The 17,845-nt window shown below is 42.7% G+C and overlaps 1 protein-coding gene across 1 annotated transcript in view; it reads left to right on the plus strand.

Annotated features, from left to right (window-relative positions):
* Positions 1 to 17,845, plus strand: part of LOC102999071 (regulator of G protein signaling like 1) — an 83,457-nt gene that overhangs the window by 43,339 nt on the left and 22,273 nt on the right. The window contains 1 exon segment of the mRNA XM_057558721.1: positions 13,563 to 13,668. Within this exon segment, the coding sequence (XP_057414704.1) occupies positions 13,563 to 13,668 (106 nt within the window).

The raw sequence follows: 17,845 nt of genomic DNA on the forward strand, positions 1-17,845 counted from the left end.
GACACAAGCCACCCACATGGGGTGGCCGGCAGCTCCCTGGACATCCAAGCTCCCACTTTGGTGAAGTGAAAACCCCAGAGTCATTTAGACTAAAGATGCAGGGTCAATACACTCACATAAAGGAAGTAAAGTTTATTACTTACAGGTTTATTACTCACAAGTCCCAAAATGGGGGCACAGTGAGCCAAGGGAAGGGCAGTCCTCTGTGCCAGGTCACAAGCAAACAGGAGAGAGAGCACGACGGGTAACAAATACCTATTACTTACAAGGAGGTCGGGGGTGGCATTCACTAATTTTTCTCGGGCCCAACTCCAAGTGGTCACTTTTAAAGGTTCCCTGGGGAAAGCAAGGCAGGAACTTGGGACGGGAAACCTAAGCTCAGCTCCTTATTTAAATGTCCAGATTCTGAGTGTAAGCGGGGTTGTCACACTGCACAGTGTCGAGGCAGCAACTCAAAATGACTGTTTTCTCATCACAATTGACCCTGTGACGCCTAGGCATTACTCTTTAGGGAAAATCATGGGTACTGTTTTGAGTGATGGAGATATTAAAAGCCACTGGCATGGTTTTGGTCACCCAATGGATGAAACATTTGAGCAAAACAAAAATGCCAATCAACAATATCAATAGGCAAGTGATAATTTGAAATCCTGTCCATAACCATTCCCTCCATTTGTTGGGGTCCATCCAAGAAAATAAATCAAAACCACTGGATAAGGTTAAGGTAGGTATTTGATTGAAAACTTGGATGGGATTATGGAATATTTGTACCTGTTGGGCCGTCTTTTGTAAATTTGTCTGAATTGGTGTGGAATTTTATTTATTTATTTATTTATTTATTTATTTTTGGCTGTGTTGGGTCTTCGTTTCTGTGCGAGGGCTTTCTCTAGTTGCGGCAAGCGGGGGCCACTCTTCATCGCGGTGCGCGGGCCTCTCACTATCGTGGCCTCTTTTGTTGCGGAGCACAGGCTCCAGACGCGCAGGCTCAGTAGTTGTGGCTCACAGGCCTAGTTGCTCCGTGGCATGTGGGATCTTCCCAGACCAGGGCTCGAACCCGTGTCCCCTGCATTGGCAGGCAGACTCTCAACCACTGCGCCACCAGGGAAGCCCCCTGGTGTGGAATTATTAACGTACATACAGCAAGTGGTACCCTTTGCAGCACCTATACCTCCTTCCTTGGCCAGTAGGTAAATGGTCATCCAGAACCATCTGTGCCAAAGAATCACGTTGTCATTGCATTAAGGCTGAGCTTTGGTATAGCAGCCCATTGTGCTTGGCCAGGGTGGCTGACAGGTTGGTGTTTGCCTTAATGATTTGTTGTTGCATCTCTATAGTGGTGTTGCCTAACCCAGTTCTTGGGAGGGATAGTAGCAGACCTACTCCCAACTTAATGGGGATGAATACCACTCACTTTTGACGTGAGGGGGTAGAAAGTCAGACTGCGGTTCCTGCTCCATGATTTGTGAGGGTAGTCCCGGGGAGACTAAACTACATTGGTATGAACAGACAGGACTCCTGGGGGCCAACAAGGAGGCAAACACGTTGGAAGTTGAGGGAAGGAGAAATGCGTAGGTGGAAAACCACTTACATATGACAGCCCCAGGGCACCGGACCCAGAGTGCACGCCAGGGAACACAAAGTAAGCTGGGCTTCTCCTGGGCAGCTGGGCCTTGAGCCCCAAGACCATGGGAGTCCTGCTCCTTGGAACGAGGTGTAGGCATATTCATCTGTGCAGTCTTGGTGTCTGGGCAGATATGGAGGATTATAGAGGACATGTGGGGCCTCCTGCCAAGCGCTATATGCTGTATTGCAAAGTGTCCTGTGTGAGAGCAACTGAGCACCACAGAGATCAATCGGGCAAGCTGCAGGGATCCGTGGGGCAAATGCGGGCAGGGCCAGTGAGTCAGCCGGCTAGGCCACTAACTCTGGCAACAGCCTTTGTTGAGCCCAGTAACATGACCAGCAATGACAATGGCCCCCAAAATGATCCCTGGTGTCTGCCCATTATATTAAAATATTAAGACTACTGGAGGGTTTCACAGGGAGGATTGTGGGGCCCTGAGTGGTGATGATGGGAAAGGGTCCTTTCAGGGTGGCACAGGGGTAGAGAAGTGACCCTGTGGCTGTGGTCCTGGAGGGTATTGTTGGGGGCTTCTTTGGTGGTGGCGGCATCCACAACCGAGGAGGAGTCCTCCCAATAGAAATTAAACTCACGACCCCCCATAGGACCAGTCTAATTGGTGGGGTGAGGGCAAGCAACCAAGTGAAGTGTTTAAAGGGGCCCCATAAGGTGATGAGACTCAACACATACCTTGGTCTTCCGAAGCTCAAAGGCTCTCCAAAAGCAGAGAGCAGCCTGGCAGTCAGTACTGCCTCACACTAGAGCAGCAAGCATTGTGGTCAGCAAGGAGGCCCTGGGGTAAACACACAGTTAACTCTGCATAAAGTCACTCAAGGGGGTTGTCAGCAGGGAATTTAGATAAACAAGCATGCAGTTCAGCAACCAAGTCCTGGGTCCTGAGGCACGCTCACCATCATCAGCCACCTGTCTTCCTGGGTGTCCGCTCTGCTATAGTGGGAGGTGGTGGAGGTGGCATTCGGGATGAAATCATGTCCTGCAGCGTTGTGAGCTGGGGCACAGTCATCTCCAGCATTGTCGCAAGTGGAGGGGGACATCCCAGAGAGCATGGCTCTCCCAGGTAGCCACCCAGGAGGAGAACTGAGGGGCCAAGGGGCCTCACAGGGTCGCATGGGTTTAGGACTCCCTGATTAAGGTTTGCTTGCACTGTCAGGAGTGTCTACTGGTATTACAAATTCTCAGGAAATTTGGGGGGTTCTCAAGGGTGCGCCTCGCAGATGATTGGGCAGTGCTCTCCTTCGAGGTGTAGGAGGTCTCCATCCATAAATAATAAAGTTGGAGGCACACGTGTAACCTTGGTTTAAAAAAAATTTTTGTTATATGCTCCTGACAATCTAATGTTTGGCCCTGTATTGCCAGAGATGGGTCTGAAGTGCATAAGGCCATCAGTCAATCAGGGTTAATATTTGGGCAGTGTAATGGCCAGTGCCCAAATGTCAGGATGTTGGTGACTGTTTGGGCAGGGCTGGTGGCCTTGAAACATTTGTGTCCTTGGTCCCATTTAAGATAGAGGGAGGGAATCACCCAGCTGGTATCCATACCTGGTGGCATCTCGGATGTAGCCCCTCCAGGACTGACCTTCAATACTTGCTGTCCCCCTATCCTGGGTGCAATTGCTGCGAGTGCTTTGCGGTTCCAGCACCTTTGTAGTGTCACCTCTCCAGGTTCAAGGAGAAGCCCCCTGACTCAGATGGCACAAAAGGTACAGAATAAGACCAACAGCACCAAGGATTTGTATTTTGTAGTTTCGTGCCTGCCCACTGACTGCCCTATGTGGACATTTTCTATAAGGCCTTGTGGATCAGCTTGTTGGGGGCCTCCTCAAAAGTGGGGTGGGCCAAGTCTTGTAATTGTATCGTCATGTTGCCATCATCTAATGTTGCTGCTATCAACAAAGCTGAGTGCCGTTTCCCCCCTTTTTGAGATCCACACCGTTTAATTCAGTGGGTCCAGGGGCGATTATTTCCACTTCCTGCAGGGAAGGTATGGTTAGGAAAAATGAGCCACCCACCAAAGCCACTATACATTTGGAATTTCAGCTGGAATTTGCATATCAAGCATTAAGCGTGGCCCAGCAGCAGCATAGTGGTCTGTGTTCTAATGGACCAGGGGGTCATAGTTGACCAGCTTCCCTGAGCAGGTTGCCAATGAATATTGGAAGGCGAGATGATCAACATTTTAAATCTGTAAGGGGACTCCAAATTGTTGGGAAAAATGTAAATAATATTGTCCTATATGATGAAGGCATCAGATTCCCCATGTTAACAATCATAAGCAACATGGCCTAGAGTTGAGAGTGGTAAGTGGCCCTGGCAGCAAGAAAGTTCATTTAGGCGTCCTTATACCACCCTGTAACTTAAGGAGCAAGGATTTTAGAAGACCACTGTGGCATTCAATAATGCCAGAGGCCTTTGGCCAGTATGGAAGATGAAAGTTCCCTTGGATGTCCTGTTGGAGAGCCTGTTATGTGGGCAGTAAAATGAGATAGATCTTTGATCTGAGTCAGTGATGTCAGGAGGGCCAAATGGGGACACTTAGAAACAAATACCTAGGAAAGAAAGAGATTACCTGCTCAGCAGAGGTGTTCCTGGTGGGTGGAGCAAGCAGTAGGCCTGTGTAAATATCCACACATGTAATGGTGAAGCAGGTAGTGCCTGCAGATGGAGACAGCAGCCTTATGAAATCAACTTGCCAGTGGCTGAAAGGGGTGGCCCCCTTATGGAGCTGCAGTATGGCGAGGCAGTTTCCAATGTTTGGTTTGAAGCACAATTTGCAATTTCAAACCATGCGTTTTTTCAAGGGCTGCTGTAAGAGGAACACCGATGCAGCAGGCCTGGTCAGTGTGGGCGGCAGCTCACTCAAGACTTGAAGAGATATGGGACCACTCAGCCAGAGAATAAGGAGTTAAGAAGTGTTGACTAGGAAAGGCCAACATGGTGGAAGGGAAGGGGTTGGTGCTGTGTGGGGTTTTGCTGGTGAGTGGAGCCGATGGACTTGTGGGTGAAGAGTTGGTGGTTGAGAGCCCCGAACAGGTGCTGACCTGTATTTGGACAAGGGTCCCAGCCTTGAGGTTAAAGACAGCCTCTGGAGTGGTAGCATTTATGTCTGCTGAAACATGTGTAACCTTAATTGTGACTGGTGCCTGGGCAACATCCCTCCAAATTAGGGGACTCCAAATGAGACAGCCTTGAATGTAAAAATCGTCCCGCTACCGTTGGCCTTAACAAACCACTAGCTAGTTAGCAAGTGCTTGTGAGTCAGTAGAAATATGCACAAGAGGCTTGTCACGGGCAGTGGCATTCTGCACGGCCATCTGTACCACCACAAGCTCAGGAAGCTGAGCTGACCCCAACCTGCTGTCTTTGATAAGCGTGGCGCCACTGGCAGGATGGGACACTGCCATCTCCAACAGGCTCCACCACGTACGATGGTGGTGCTGCCGTGCATGAAGTACACGGTCTGGTCTCCTTTTCTTGTTCCGTCAGCTTTTCCCAGGGGCTACCCCAGGTCACCAGAGGCCTAGCGACGGGCGCCATCACTGGTTCTTCAAGGTCTGTGGGCAGGGGGTTGAGGAGTGGGGAAGCCACATCCTCCTGTATTTGGAAAGACCTGCCAATCCTGTCAGGTACCATTTTCATTTAACAAGGAGGTGGATATGGTAGTGCTGAGCTGCTGTTGGGAGACGTCTCTTATCCACAGCATAATAGGAACAACGGGCACGTAGGAGAACACGTTCTCCATTCCCGTGAGAGCCTCTGTTTCTAACAAAGCCCAGTAAGCAGCCAGAGTTAGATGCTCTATGGGGGTGTAAGGGGTGGCTGTGGAGAGCAGCCATCTGGTCCAGAAGCCCTTAGGCAACCAGGAAGAGCTGTGTTTAGTCCACAGGGTGTGGGATGCATAGTCCGTGGTGGTCAGTGCCTCAACCCAAAAGGAGGAGCCAGGGGAATCAGGGGGAGGGCTTGATGAATTGACCTTTGTGCCACCTATAAAGCTTGCTGTTAAGCTTGTCTCCAGTAAAATGTGGATTTCCATGGGATTGCATAAATGGGTCTAAGAATGATGGACAAGCGTGGTATGCGTTGAGATTAAAATGACAGTGGCCTAAATGAAGGGGCCTAAGACATGTTGTGTGAGGCTGAATTGTAAACAATTGACGTTTACCTGCAAACAAAATGTCCCTTCCTTTAGAGGACCAATTAATGCCCAGAAATTTCACATATGTGGCTTGCTCTTGAACTTTATGTGGGGCAGTAGCCCCACCTCTATGTTGTATGTGTTAGGGTCTCGTGCACCACATCCTCCGAGGGGCACCAGATTAGGATGTCATCAACATAGTGCCAGATGAGAAAAAGGACACTGTAAGGGTGTCCGGGTCTTGCTGGCAAATTGTGGGCAATAGCCAGGCTGTTAATATAGCCCAATACACCGGGCAACGGTATATTGTGTGCCTTCAAAAATGAAAGCAAACTGCAGTCAATATTGAATAGGACATATTAGCTAGATTCACGGCAAAGTGAATCTAGAGCCCTTTGGATGTCCTTAGTTAACGGGACATTGTTGGAAATAGGAGCCTTCCTGGAGGCACCTGAGTGTTTATATTTCGGTAGTAAGGTAGTAAGGTGTCACTCATTAGTAGGGGGTTTTAATGCCAGCCAAATGGGGAAATTGAATGGAGAAATGGTGTATTTAATGACTCCTTCCTTTGATAAATCTTGAATTACGGGCTGCAATCCCTCAGTCCTATTGTAAACTGTATTAGGTAGCATTTACCGTCTTAATCAGGTGTGGCCGTCTTACAGGCTCCCAAAGGGCAGTTCCCACCAAGAAGGCCAGGAGTTTTGGTTTTTTCCAGATGGTGTGGTGACACATCAAGGGATCTATACCTGTCACAGGAAAGGGTAGGACCAATGGGGCCGCCACCACTAAAATGTTTTTAATAAAGCATTCCAATTGTGACGTTCAATGGAAGTTGAATGCTGTCCACTACCCTTCCTGTTATGCCTTGTAATTTAAAGGGTACCCCTCACTTATACTTGGAGGGGTTCCTGGGAAGCACTGTAACTTGGGCTCCAGTGTCAATGAGTGACATAAAATGTTTGTTGTGTGTCCCAATGGATAAAGTATGTGGGTGATTGTCCTCTAGAGAAGGGACAAACTAAGGGGAACCTCCAGGACCTTAGAGCAGGAAGTCAGGGTGCAGGATCCTGGGTTCCACTGCCAGGGTTGCAGTGTTCTGAGGGGTGATGGCATTCTCCCACAGAGCGGGGCTGGCTGCTATTGACATGGCTTTTTACAAAACTCAAAAGGAAATCTTTCTCCACAGAAATGCATTTTTCTCAAACACTAAAAATGGAAGAAATTTTTTTATTTTGAAAGGCTCAATATTTAAGCCACTTGCATATGATAACATATTTTATAATAAAGACATAAATGCCATGTGCAAAGAATTAACATGGAAATTTAAAGTATTTTCAATCTTTAGACTTGGTACAGAGAATTTTGCATTTCTATCACACTTTACTTACGTGTCTCTTTCTCTTTCACTTTTGTTGTTGTTGGACAATTTGGTACAATGGATAGTGATGGGGAACACCTGGGGAGGAGGTTGTCTCTTCCCCAACTCCTATGCTGCCACCTCCCCTACTAGGGTGTCTCAATCAACCTCCAAGGGGTCGGGGTTCACCTCCTCCCGATAACATCAGCAATGTTAGCTAATGTATTAGGAAATCTCCCAAGCACCAAGCACCAGTGATTAGGCGTGTTGATATACCGCTTCACTCAGTGAGGCCCAAGCCCTTTGAGCAGGGGGTCTTACAAGCATCTGGTAGTTTTTGACCTCTTCTGGGGACATGCGAGGCACTGGTACTATGTACTTGGGGGTCCCATGTTTAGCCAAAATCTGTTTTGCTGCACCACACGAGGGGTGGGATTCCTGATATCCCACAGGGCCAAGGGACGATTTGGGACAGCAGCAAGGAAGGCAGCAACATAGGAGGCACTTGCTTCACCAGTGTTTGCCCACCTGGGGTGCCATGGTGCCCCTGGTAGAGCTTCCTCTGTCAGGGGTTAGAGCAGGCTCTCCAAGCTCAAGACCCTAGTCTCAACTACTGATGCAGTAGGTCCAGCAGCCAGTCTCCCCTTCCAGCGCTAATCTAGGGGAACTCTCCTGGCCTTCCAGGACCTGCTAGTCCATACCCTGGTCCTTGCCTGAGGGAAAGAAGCAGAGACCTACCATCCCAGTTAGCTCATCTTGGCTCAGTGCCAGGACTTTCACATATAATATAGCCAATCACTTCCAGACCCTATACCCAGTCTAATGGGGAGTCTGACTTTTCACACCGCCAACAATTTAGGGTGGGGATCCACAGTAACACCCAGCAACAGCATACTCAGCAGCACAAAGCATCTCCGCAAACCACCAGCCAGCAGTGGTTCCCTCCCAGAGACTCGGCAGCCTGGAAGAGGAAGTTAGTCAGCCAGCTGTAGCTAAAAGCCATGCTATGAGAGTTCAAACTATGTCCGCCGTCCCATTCTTGTCACCAATTGTGTTGGAAAACCCAGAGATAGTGTGTTAAGGATATGACCTGCTGAATGACAAAGCACAAGCCACGCACATGGGGTTGGCAGGCAGCTCCCTGGACACCCAAGCTCCCACTTTGGGGAAGTGAAAACCCCAGAGCTGTTTAGATTGAAGATGCAGGTTCAATACACTCACACAAAGGAAGTAAAGTTTACTACTTACTGGTTAATTTCTTACAAGTCCCCAAACGGGGGCACAGTGAGCCAGGGGAAAGGTAGTACTGTCCCAAGTCACATACGATCAGGCAGAGAGAGAGCAAGCAGGGTAAGGAGGTTGGAGCTGCAGTCGCTAATTTTTCTTGGCTCAACTCCAAGCGGTCACTTAAAAAGGTGCCTCAGGAAAAGCAAGGCAGGAAACCTAAGCTCCGATCCTTATTTAAGGAATAAGGATTATTTTATCTTATTATTATATCTTATCTGTCTTATTTTAAGCTCCGATCCTTATTTAAAGAATCCAGACTCTGGGTGTGGGCAGGATTGTCATACTGCAAAATGCCAAGACAGCAACTCAAAATGGCTATTTTTTTTCATCACAGAAAGTCACCATTAAGCTTCTCAGTGATGCTAGTTTGCTCTCAACAATGCTTTTTTCTTTTCTTTAGTAAAAGGTTTGCTCTCTGGGACCTCTGTGGAACATTGTTGGCTACTGGATTTTGGGACATTATGTAATTTATCCTCTGTAGCATGCTCAGTTCTATGAGTCTTTTGATGTCTTCCTGAGCCGTTTATTTGGCCACTGGAGTGTCTACTAGTGTGGGCCATTGTTTTACCCAAACTTCTAAGAACCAGCCTAGCAACATTGTACTAACTCCCAGATCCTTGCCAGGCTCTGAAACCCTAAATCCTGGAAGCATGTGACCATATTGATCAACTCTCCCTTAACCAACTTTATATTTTATCCCCTTTGATCCAGCACCCTCAGCATCAATCTCATACATCTTCTCGTAGCGTATGCCAAGCTTATGTTGGCTGGTCCCGCTGCTTCCTGTGGAAGAGGCATTTCCCTGAGTGAAGCACCTTCTCTTCCAGCTGAGGGCAGTATATGGTATTTGTCTTTCTCTGTCTGACTCACTTCACTTAATATAAGTATTAAGGTCCATCCATGTTGCTGCAAATGGAATTATTTCATTCTTCTTTATGGCCGAGTAACATTCCATTGTCCATATATATATCTATCTTACATGTTCCTTATCCATCAATGGACCCTTAGGTTGTTTCCATATCTTAACTACTGTAGGTAATGCTGTGAAATGCTACAATGAACATGGGAGTGCATATACCTCTTTGAGTTAGGGTTTCATTTTCTTTGGGTCAATATTTAGAGTGGAATTGCTGGATCATGTGGTAGTTCTATTTTTAATTTTTTGAGAAACCTCCGTACAGTACTGTTTTCTATAGTGGCTGCACCAACTTACATTTCCACCAACAGTGCATAAAGGTTTTCTTTTCTCCAAATCCTTACCAACACTTGTTATCTCTTGTCTTTTGGTTAGTAGCCATTCTAACAGGTGTGAGATGATATTATGGCTTTTGATTCACATTTCCTTGAGGATTAATGATGTTAAGCATCTTTTCATGTACCTGTTGTCCATACGTATGTCTTTTTTGGAAAATTTCTATTCAGATCTTCTGCCCATTCTTTAATCAGGTTGTTTGTGGGGGTTTTTTGCTGTTGAGTTGTATGAGTTCTTTATATATTGTAGATATTAGCCCCTTATTAGATATATGATTTGCAAATATTTTCTCCCATTCAGTAGATTGCTTTTTCATTTTGTTGATGGCTTCCTTTGCTGTTCAGAGTTTACAAGAAATAACAAGTGTTGTTGAGAACGTGGAAAAAGACTTTCAATTTTTCCTTCTTGTTATTTGAGGCTATACCACTAGATGTAAGCAAATTTTGGAGTTGTTATAGCTTCCTGGTGGAGTAATTATCTCTGGTAATGCTCCATACTTTATGGTCTACTTTGATTTTTTTTGTAGTTATCCCCTTTATTTCTGGCTAGTGTTTGCTTGTTACATCATTTTCCATTCTTTTACTTTTTAATACCTTCTTGTTTATATTTAAGGTGAGCCTCTTTTAAGCAGAATCGTTTTTTGTATTTGTTTTCTTTTGTTAAGTCCAATTTGACAGTTGCATTTTAATTGAAGTAGTTAGTCCAGTTACGTTTACTATAATTTCTCCTATTTTAAGTTTTAAATGCCGCCTTACCATTTTCTACTTGTTCCTTCTGCTGTTTGTTCCTTTTTCTCTGCTTTTGGCTTTCTTTTAGATTCTAAGGGCTTGGGTTTTTTCTGTTGTTGTTGTTAATAATTCTATGTTCTTTCTGTTTGTATGTTACTTTTACATGTTTTCTTCTTCTTCTAGTGGCTACTCTATGATTTCAAAATGCATCCTTGTTACATTAAAGTTTAATGCAAATTAGTACTTTTACTGCATATGTGTTATTATTTTATAAATCAATATTAACTTAGGCTTACTCACATATTTACTATTTTTTTCTTTTTCATTGCTTTCTGCTCCTCTAAGCTGCCATCCAGACTTATTATTTTTTCTGCCTAATGAACACCCTTTTTTATTTCCTTTAGTGTTAATAAAAAATGTTTTTATTTTATTTTTGAAGAACATAGTCTCTGGATGTAGAATTCTTGTAGTTATTTTCTTTCAGCACTTTGAAGCTATTATTCCGTTGTTTCTCGGCTTTCTTAGTTCATCTGGAGGAGTCAGCCTTCAGTCTTCACTCACATTAGTTAGTAGAAGGAAGTGTTTCTTTTTTCCCACCCCCTTATTTGTCTTTGTCTTTGCCTTTGCCTTTGTGCAATTTTACTGTGATGTGCCTAAGTATTTATGCTTTTTGTGGCTTTAGGACTTCTTGCGGTTCCAACTTGATGTCATTTGTCAGTTTTAATTTCAGTTATTATCTCTTCAAATATTTGATCTCTTCCCTCCTTCTAATAATCTTACTACATATATTTTTGACATTTTAATCATATGTCTTATATGCTATTCTCTGTATTTTTCATATTATTTTTCTATATGTTTCAATCTGGATATTTTATTTTGATCTAACTCCTAGTTCAACAATTCTCACTTCAGCAGTGTAGTTTCTCATTAAACCTTTTATTCTTTTATTTTTTAATTAATTAATTAATTAACTTATTTATTTATTTATTTGGCTGCGTTGGGTGTTCGTTGCTGTGCACGGGCTTTCTCTAGTTGTGGCGAGTGGGAGCTACTACCCGTTGCAGTGTGCGGGCTTCTCATTGCAGTAGCTTCTCTTGTTGCAGAGCATGAGCTCTAGGCTCGAGGGCTTCAGTAGTTGTGCTTCGCGGGCTCTAGCATGTAGGCTCAGTAGTCGTGGTGCATGGGCTTAGTTGCTCTGTGGCATGTGGGATCTTCCCAGACCAGGGAACGAACCCGTGTCCCATGCATTGGCAGGTGGGTTCTTAACCACTGTGCCAAGGGAATTCCCGAACTATTTTTCTTAATTTTCTAAATTTTCATCATTAAACTTTTTATTTTTAGAATTTTCATTTTTTTCTTTTTTGTGATGTTCAGTCTACATTGATATTTTTCTTCTCTTTTAATTCCTTCAAGTATATTGATAATAGTAATTTTAAAGTCTACATTTGGATTTCCTATGTCTATTGGATATATCCATATGTGTCTGTATGTCAAATGTCATATTTTCTCCCCTTGGTTTTTGGTCAAATTTTTTTAAGTAGCTTATTATTTCTGCTTTATTTGTGACCATTTTTGGTATAAATTTGTAGAGATGATTTGAGGCTCTCTCTGGGTGATATTATTTTACTCTAGAGAGGATTTTATTTTACTTCGGGCATACACTGAACTAATAACCTTAATCCACTTAGGGACTGAGTTGGTTCAAAGCTAGCTTTCATTCCTTTTGATGGATGAGCTATTTCTGGTTTCCCTTACTCCTTGGGGTCCCAATTGAAATCCTGGGGTGTTTAACAGAGTCTCCTATCCTTTGCTGTTTTGCAGTTTTTTGTCCCCTTCTGCTCTGAAAGTCTGCCAAAGCTTTGCTAAATTTCTCAGTAGAAATTGTCATAGTTATCAAATGCCCCAAGAGTAAAAGCAATACTAAACGGTTTTTTGCCCATTTTCTAAAGGTCTATGGCCTTGTCTTCTGTCCTACTGTGGCTTTAGCACTGCAAATGCCTCTAAGACAACTAAATCATTGGTGTCAGCTTATGTTTCTGGTTTTTAACATTCCCTTTTTTCTAATCTCTATGTTTTTATTTTGTTTTGTCTTAATTTCTTACACACTTATGAGTGTAAAAGTGTGTGTGTGTGTTTATGCAGAAATTTCTAGGTATTTTGTATTGGGAGATGTTTGGGGGTGTTTTATTTTTTGTTTTGTTTTGTTTTGTTTTTTTTATATCTAATTTTCCACTGTTTGGATTCAATTGGATTTATTTAGATTGAGTATATTTTTCTATTGTTTTCAGTCATTTTTGTATGTTGTCATTAAAAGTGTTACCAAACCACACAAAAATTTCCTGTGGGGTACATTCTATTTAATAAATATTTTAAAGGATAAACTATGCCATGTTCTGATTTGGGGTGGTAGGATGAGTAATATCATCCCTGCCCATAATGAGTTGATAGTCTATATATTCTTCTACAATATTAACCTCAAAGGGCTCTTCTAATACTGAGATCCTTGGAATCTACTATTCTTCGATAGTAATGTTTTCATGTATTTTTGAAATAATGGTTTCTAAATGACAATAGGGAGCCAGACACCCATGCTAAATTCTGTATGGTGTGATAGAATACCACTTGAGAAGCTTCCGGTTGAAGGAGTGTCCTCAGATAAGAGAATGTTTCAGTTAAAGCAAGAAGATGGAGGGAACTAACTCTTAATAAAGAGGTCAAGAATTTGTGAGTGTTTGCTGATTGCAAAGTAGGAGTTCCAGAGGGCAAGTGGAAGGGTTTAGGATGGGACAGCAGACGTGCCAAGGGAGACTGAATGTCATACGGAGTACGGTCTAGTAAAACATGGCTGACTGAGGGAGGGATGACATTTGGAGTTCAAACGAGAAGGACTGCTTGGTCTCAGCAGTCTTCTGAGGAAGGTAGGCTCTGTGTCTAATGGCCAGAAGACTTAGAAACACTGTCTGGACTGATATTAGCGTTAGGGGTAGAAATCATCCCTAAGTATCTTCTCACACTAATGGCCTGAGATGGCAACAGTTATGGGGACTGTGGTTTTTCTACATGCACTCAGTGTATGATAAATGTCCTCACTACTTTGTTCCTTCTTAATGTCTGCAAGGTTCTTTATAACATGGTGTTCCCCAATTTTGTAATTTTTTTTAGATTTTACAGTAGAAATTGTCAGAGAACCAAGGAAGATTTCTCCCTCACATAGGAGAATGTCATTCTTTAAAAGGACTAATATAAGGAAGCCTTTGATAAGACCCAGGTAAGACATAGGATCTGGCCACAGCAACACATCCAGGCACAAGCTCTCCTTAATCATAGGTACATGCACAGGCACACTTTGTGTTTTAAATCATTATTTATTTTCTAAAATTGGCACCATGCAATATATATTATACAATAACTTTTTATTTTGTTAATTTTCATTTTTTTTTAACTTTTTAAAACTTAATAAACTATCATAGCTATCCTTTCATGTCAGTATGAATAGGTCTACCTTCTTCCACAGTATGGATGTTGCATGGTTTATTTAACTATATATTTATAATGGACATTTATATTATCTTTAACTTTTCATTGCTATGAATGTTACCCCAAGAAACATCTTTGTACATATGTCCTTGCCATTTGTGTTTTTCTGGATTGCATACTGCTGTAGTAGTCTCCTTACTGGCTCCTTACTTCTTGTCTCTCCCTCTTATAATCAGTCTTAGAGTCAGCCACTGGTAAGTTCCCATGGCTAGACAACAACTCTGTGGCCCCTTCCTTCAGGAGTGCCCACTCACCTTTCTTTCCACTTACCTTAGCACAAGTTCCAACTCTACATAAAAAGTTCTTCAATTTTATATCTGCTATGACTTCCATCTCCTCTGAAATACTAAACCCCCAAAATACAGCACCAAGAATTACCATGCACTATTTTTTACTGCTCTTTAGTTTTTAGGTATGTTTTCCACCTTTTCGACTTGACTATATTTTTCTTATAATCCATGTCATTCATTCAGCCACTTATTTTTTAAATTCAGTATTATCTTTTAATGACTCTGGCTATATAAAAAGTCCTCTTAAAGATGATAGAGATATATTAGCACATACCAGTTTGGAAGTCAATGTCACTGGCAGAATATTGTGCATAGATAAAGCTTCCAGAAGTATGCTTTCATTTACTGATAACATTCATTGAGTGTTATAAGTCCTCTGTCTCTTCTAAATACTCTAGATGGAGCTTCCTCTCCTTCAAGGAACTAAAATTATTCCCTGAAGGGCAATCATTTATCCCTTTAAGGAACTGAAATTATTCCCTGAAATTCAATCATTTATTCCTTTTGCTGTTCCAATTTATATTATTCACCACTCTCCACTATGTCTACAGAAATACCTATTTTCCAATTTAGTTGAGCATGAGTATCACAGAAGTCTTTTCTAAATCATATATTCACAAGATCATTACATTCTAGAGAGAATATACAAGGTCATGTAGTCCAATTTCATGCCTTCACTTAAGACCACAACAGAATGGCTCAGGGATACCACAGTTGCAAATCTCTTAATCCTTGTTCCTAGCCCTCATTTAATGTAATATACAGTTTTTGATCATATACTATGTCCCAGACACTCTGTAGTTACTAATGATACAAAAACTAAGACATAGTCCTTGTCGTTACTCTAATACATAACTAAGTAAAATACAATAGTAACCTTAAAATATTAGGATAAAGTATTGGAAAATTACTATGAGAGCATAGTGGAAAGAGAAGGAAGTCTTAAGTGAGGATTAGGAAAATTACAGTATCAGAAGCGGCCCTGAGCTGCATGTAGAAATTTAATTACAAAGCAATGGGAGTATTTTGTGGGTATTTTCTAAGCTGAAGAAATCACACAAAGATATAAACTCATAAATATGAAAATAATATTCAAAGACTTGAAAATACCAGTGGTATTAAAGCACAGAATGCATAGGGTGAAGGAACATAAAACATAAGATTAGAAAGCTAGATTGAGACTAAATAACTGAAAGAAAGTCTTGAGTGAATTATTAAAGAATTTGTATTTATTAAATGGCAATAAGGATTCACTGGGGTTTGTTGGACAGGGGTAACAGAGATACCTATTATATGTATTTTTAAAATATTACTGTGGCAGAAATAGAAATGATAGTATAAAGGGTCAAAGACTTGAAGATTGAAAGGAGAATATTTGGAAGTTTGTTGCTGTTGTTTGGACAAGTGATATTAAAGGCCTGAAGTAAACAGTGGCAATAGAAGTGGAAAATAAGTTACAGCTTTTAAAAACACTGACAAGGAAGAGACAAACTTCTGGAATGGTGGAGTAAGAACTTCACAAATTGTCTCCCCAGAAAATCAATGATAAAACTAAACAAACCTATCAAAAAATTTCAGAACTCTGTAAACTCCAAAAATTTTACTTAAAATAATTATGAGACATACCCCATCCCTCAAAAAAAAAAAAAAAAAAGCCCCACAGGAAAGTATGGCTTATACACAGAGGGAAAAAAGCAGTCAATAGAAACTGTGCCTGAGGTGATTCAGATATTGGAATAAGAAAGACTTCCAAGCAGTATGTTCAGTGAACTAAAAGAAAACATGTTTAAAGAACTAAAGGAAAATATAATGACAATGACTAATCAAATAGAAAATATCAATAAGATAGAAATTATAAAATAGAACCAAATAAATATCTGCAGTTGAAAACTACAACAACTGAAATGGAAAAAAAAATCACTAGAACAAATCAACAGCAGATTTGATTTGGCAGAAGAATCAGTGAGCTTGAAAATAGGTCCACAGACATTATCCACTCTGATGAAAAAAAGAATAAGGAAACATGAGCATAAACAGAATCTCAGAGACCTGGGAGACACCATCAAGCACCCCAACATACAAATAATGGGAGCCACAGCAAGAGAGGAAAGAGAGATAAAAAGGCAGAAAAAATTTTTTAATATCTAATAGTTAAATACTTCCCAAATTTGAATAAAACCCCCTAATCAGGACATACAAGAAGCTTAATGAACTCCATGTAGGATAAATTCAAAGAGATCCATCCACACCTAGACACATCATAGTCAAACTGTTGAAAGATAAACAGAAAAAAAATGTTGCAAGATAAAAATGATATCATTCAATGAACTACAACCAGCTTAAAATTTAATTCACATCAGAAGCAATGGAGAGTAGGAGAGAGATCAAGATGGCAGAGTAGGAGGATGCAAAACTCACCTTCCCTTATGAACACATCAGAAATACACCCACATGTGGAACAATCCTCACTGAAAACTAACTGGACACTGGCAGAAAGACCCCTGTACAACTAAAGTTGTAAGAAAGATCCACATGGAATTGAGTAGGAAGGCAAGAGAAGCACAGGCCCTGGGAGGAGACTCAGAAGAGGGAGGGGATTACACAGGTGGAGATCCTCCCAGTTCAAGCCACATATTGGGCACCCCAGCCCTGGGCTCTGACCCTGGGAAGACAAGTCCACTTGGCTGGTTGGAGGGCCAGTGAGACTAACAGGAGGGCTTTGGGGAGCCTGGACTCTGCTGGTGAGGAACATGCACATGTTTGCTTACTCCCAAAACAGGGCAGAGAGGGTGAATTGAAACTGTACAGGTTGCTGGCTGATTTCCCACAACTGCCTGGGCACACACCCCAGCCTGAGCTGAGTGACTGCACCAGTCTCACTTGCTTCAAAACACAATTCCACACTGGGGCAAGGGCTGCCATGACCAAGGAGAGAGTTTGGCTGTTTGCCACACAGGCAGCTCAGACTCAGAGAAATGGCTGGGCAGGACAGGGGCAGCCATTACTGGCACTTACACAGGCAGTGCATCAGAAGCATCCAGTCTCGGATGGAAGCCAGATTGCCACAGCCCACCCAAGTGCCTGCCACAGCCCACCCAAGTGCCTGCACCAGCCTGTCTTTCTCCAGTATTGATTTCCTCTAAATAAAGATACCAGTGCTGGGAGGAAGGACAGCACACGCTTAAAGGGAGTGGACCCGATTCAGACCTGACCATCAGGACTTCTGCTCCAGCAACGTGGAACTCACCTCTGCTCCTGACAGGGTGGTGGTGGCCACTGAGCATAGTAGCAGCCCTGGCTCACACCTGGTTCTGGACCTAGCCCTTTCATCTCTAGCCCCACCTCATACCAAAGTGATAGTTCCCAACAAACCCTGAAGAAAGACATAAATTATGTTCACATCAGATCCAGTGCTCCCACCAAAGCCACTGGGCACATGCAGACTGTATAGGGACACTCCCAAACAAGGACAGCCCTTCAAGACTCTAATAGGTAACTGTTTCACCTAATTTTGTAGAGAGAGAGAAAGCTAAGCAAAATGAGAAGATAGAGGAATCTGTTTCAATTGAAAGAGCAAGACAAACCCCCTGAAAAAACAACTAATCATACAGAAATAAA

This window comes from Balaenoptera acutorostrata, chromosome 1 (assembly GCF_949987535.1).
Source record: "Balaenoptera acutorostrata chromosome 1, mBalAcu1.1, whole genome shotgun sequence".
Classification (NCBI taxonomy): domain Eukaryota; kingdom Metazoa; phylum Chordata; class Mammalia; order Artiodactyla; family Balaenopteridae; genus Balaenoptera; species Balaenoptera acutorostrata.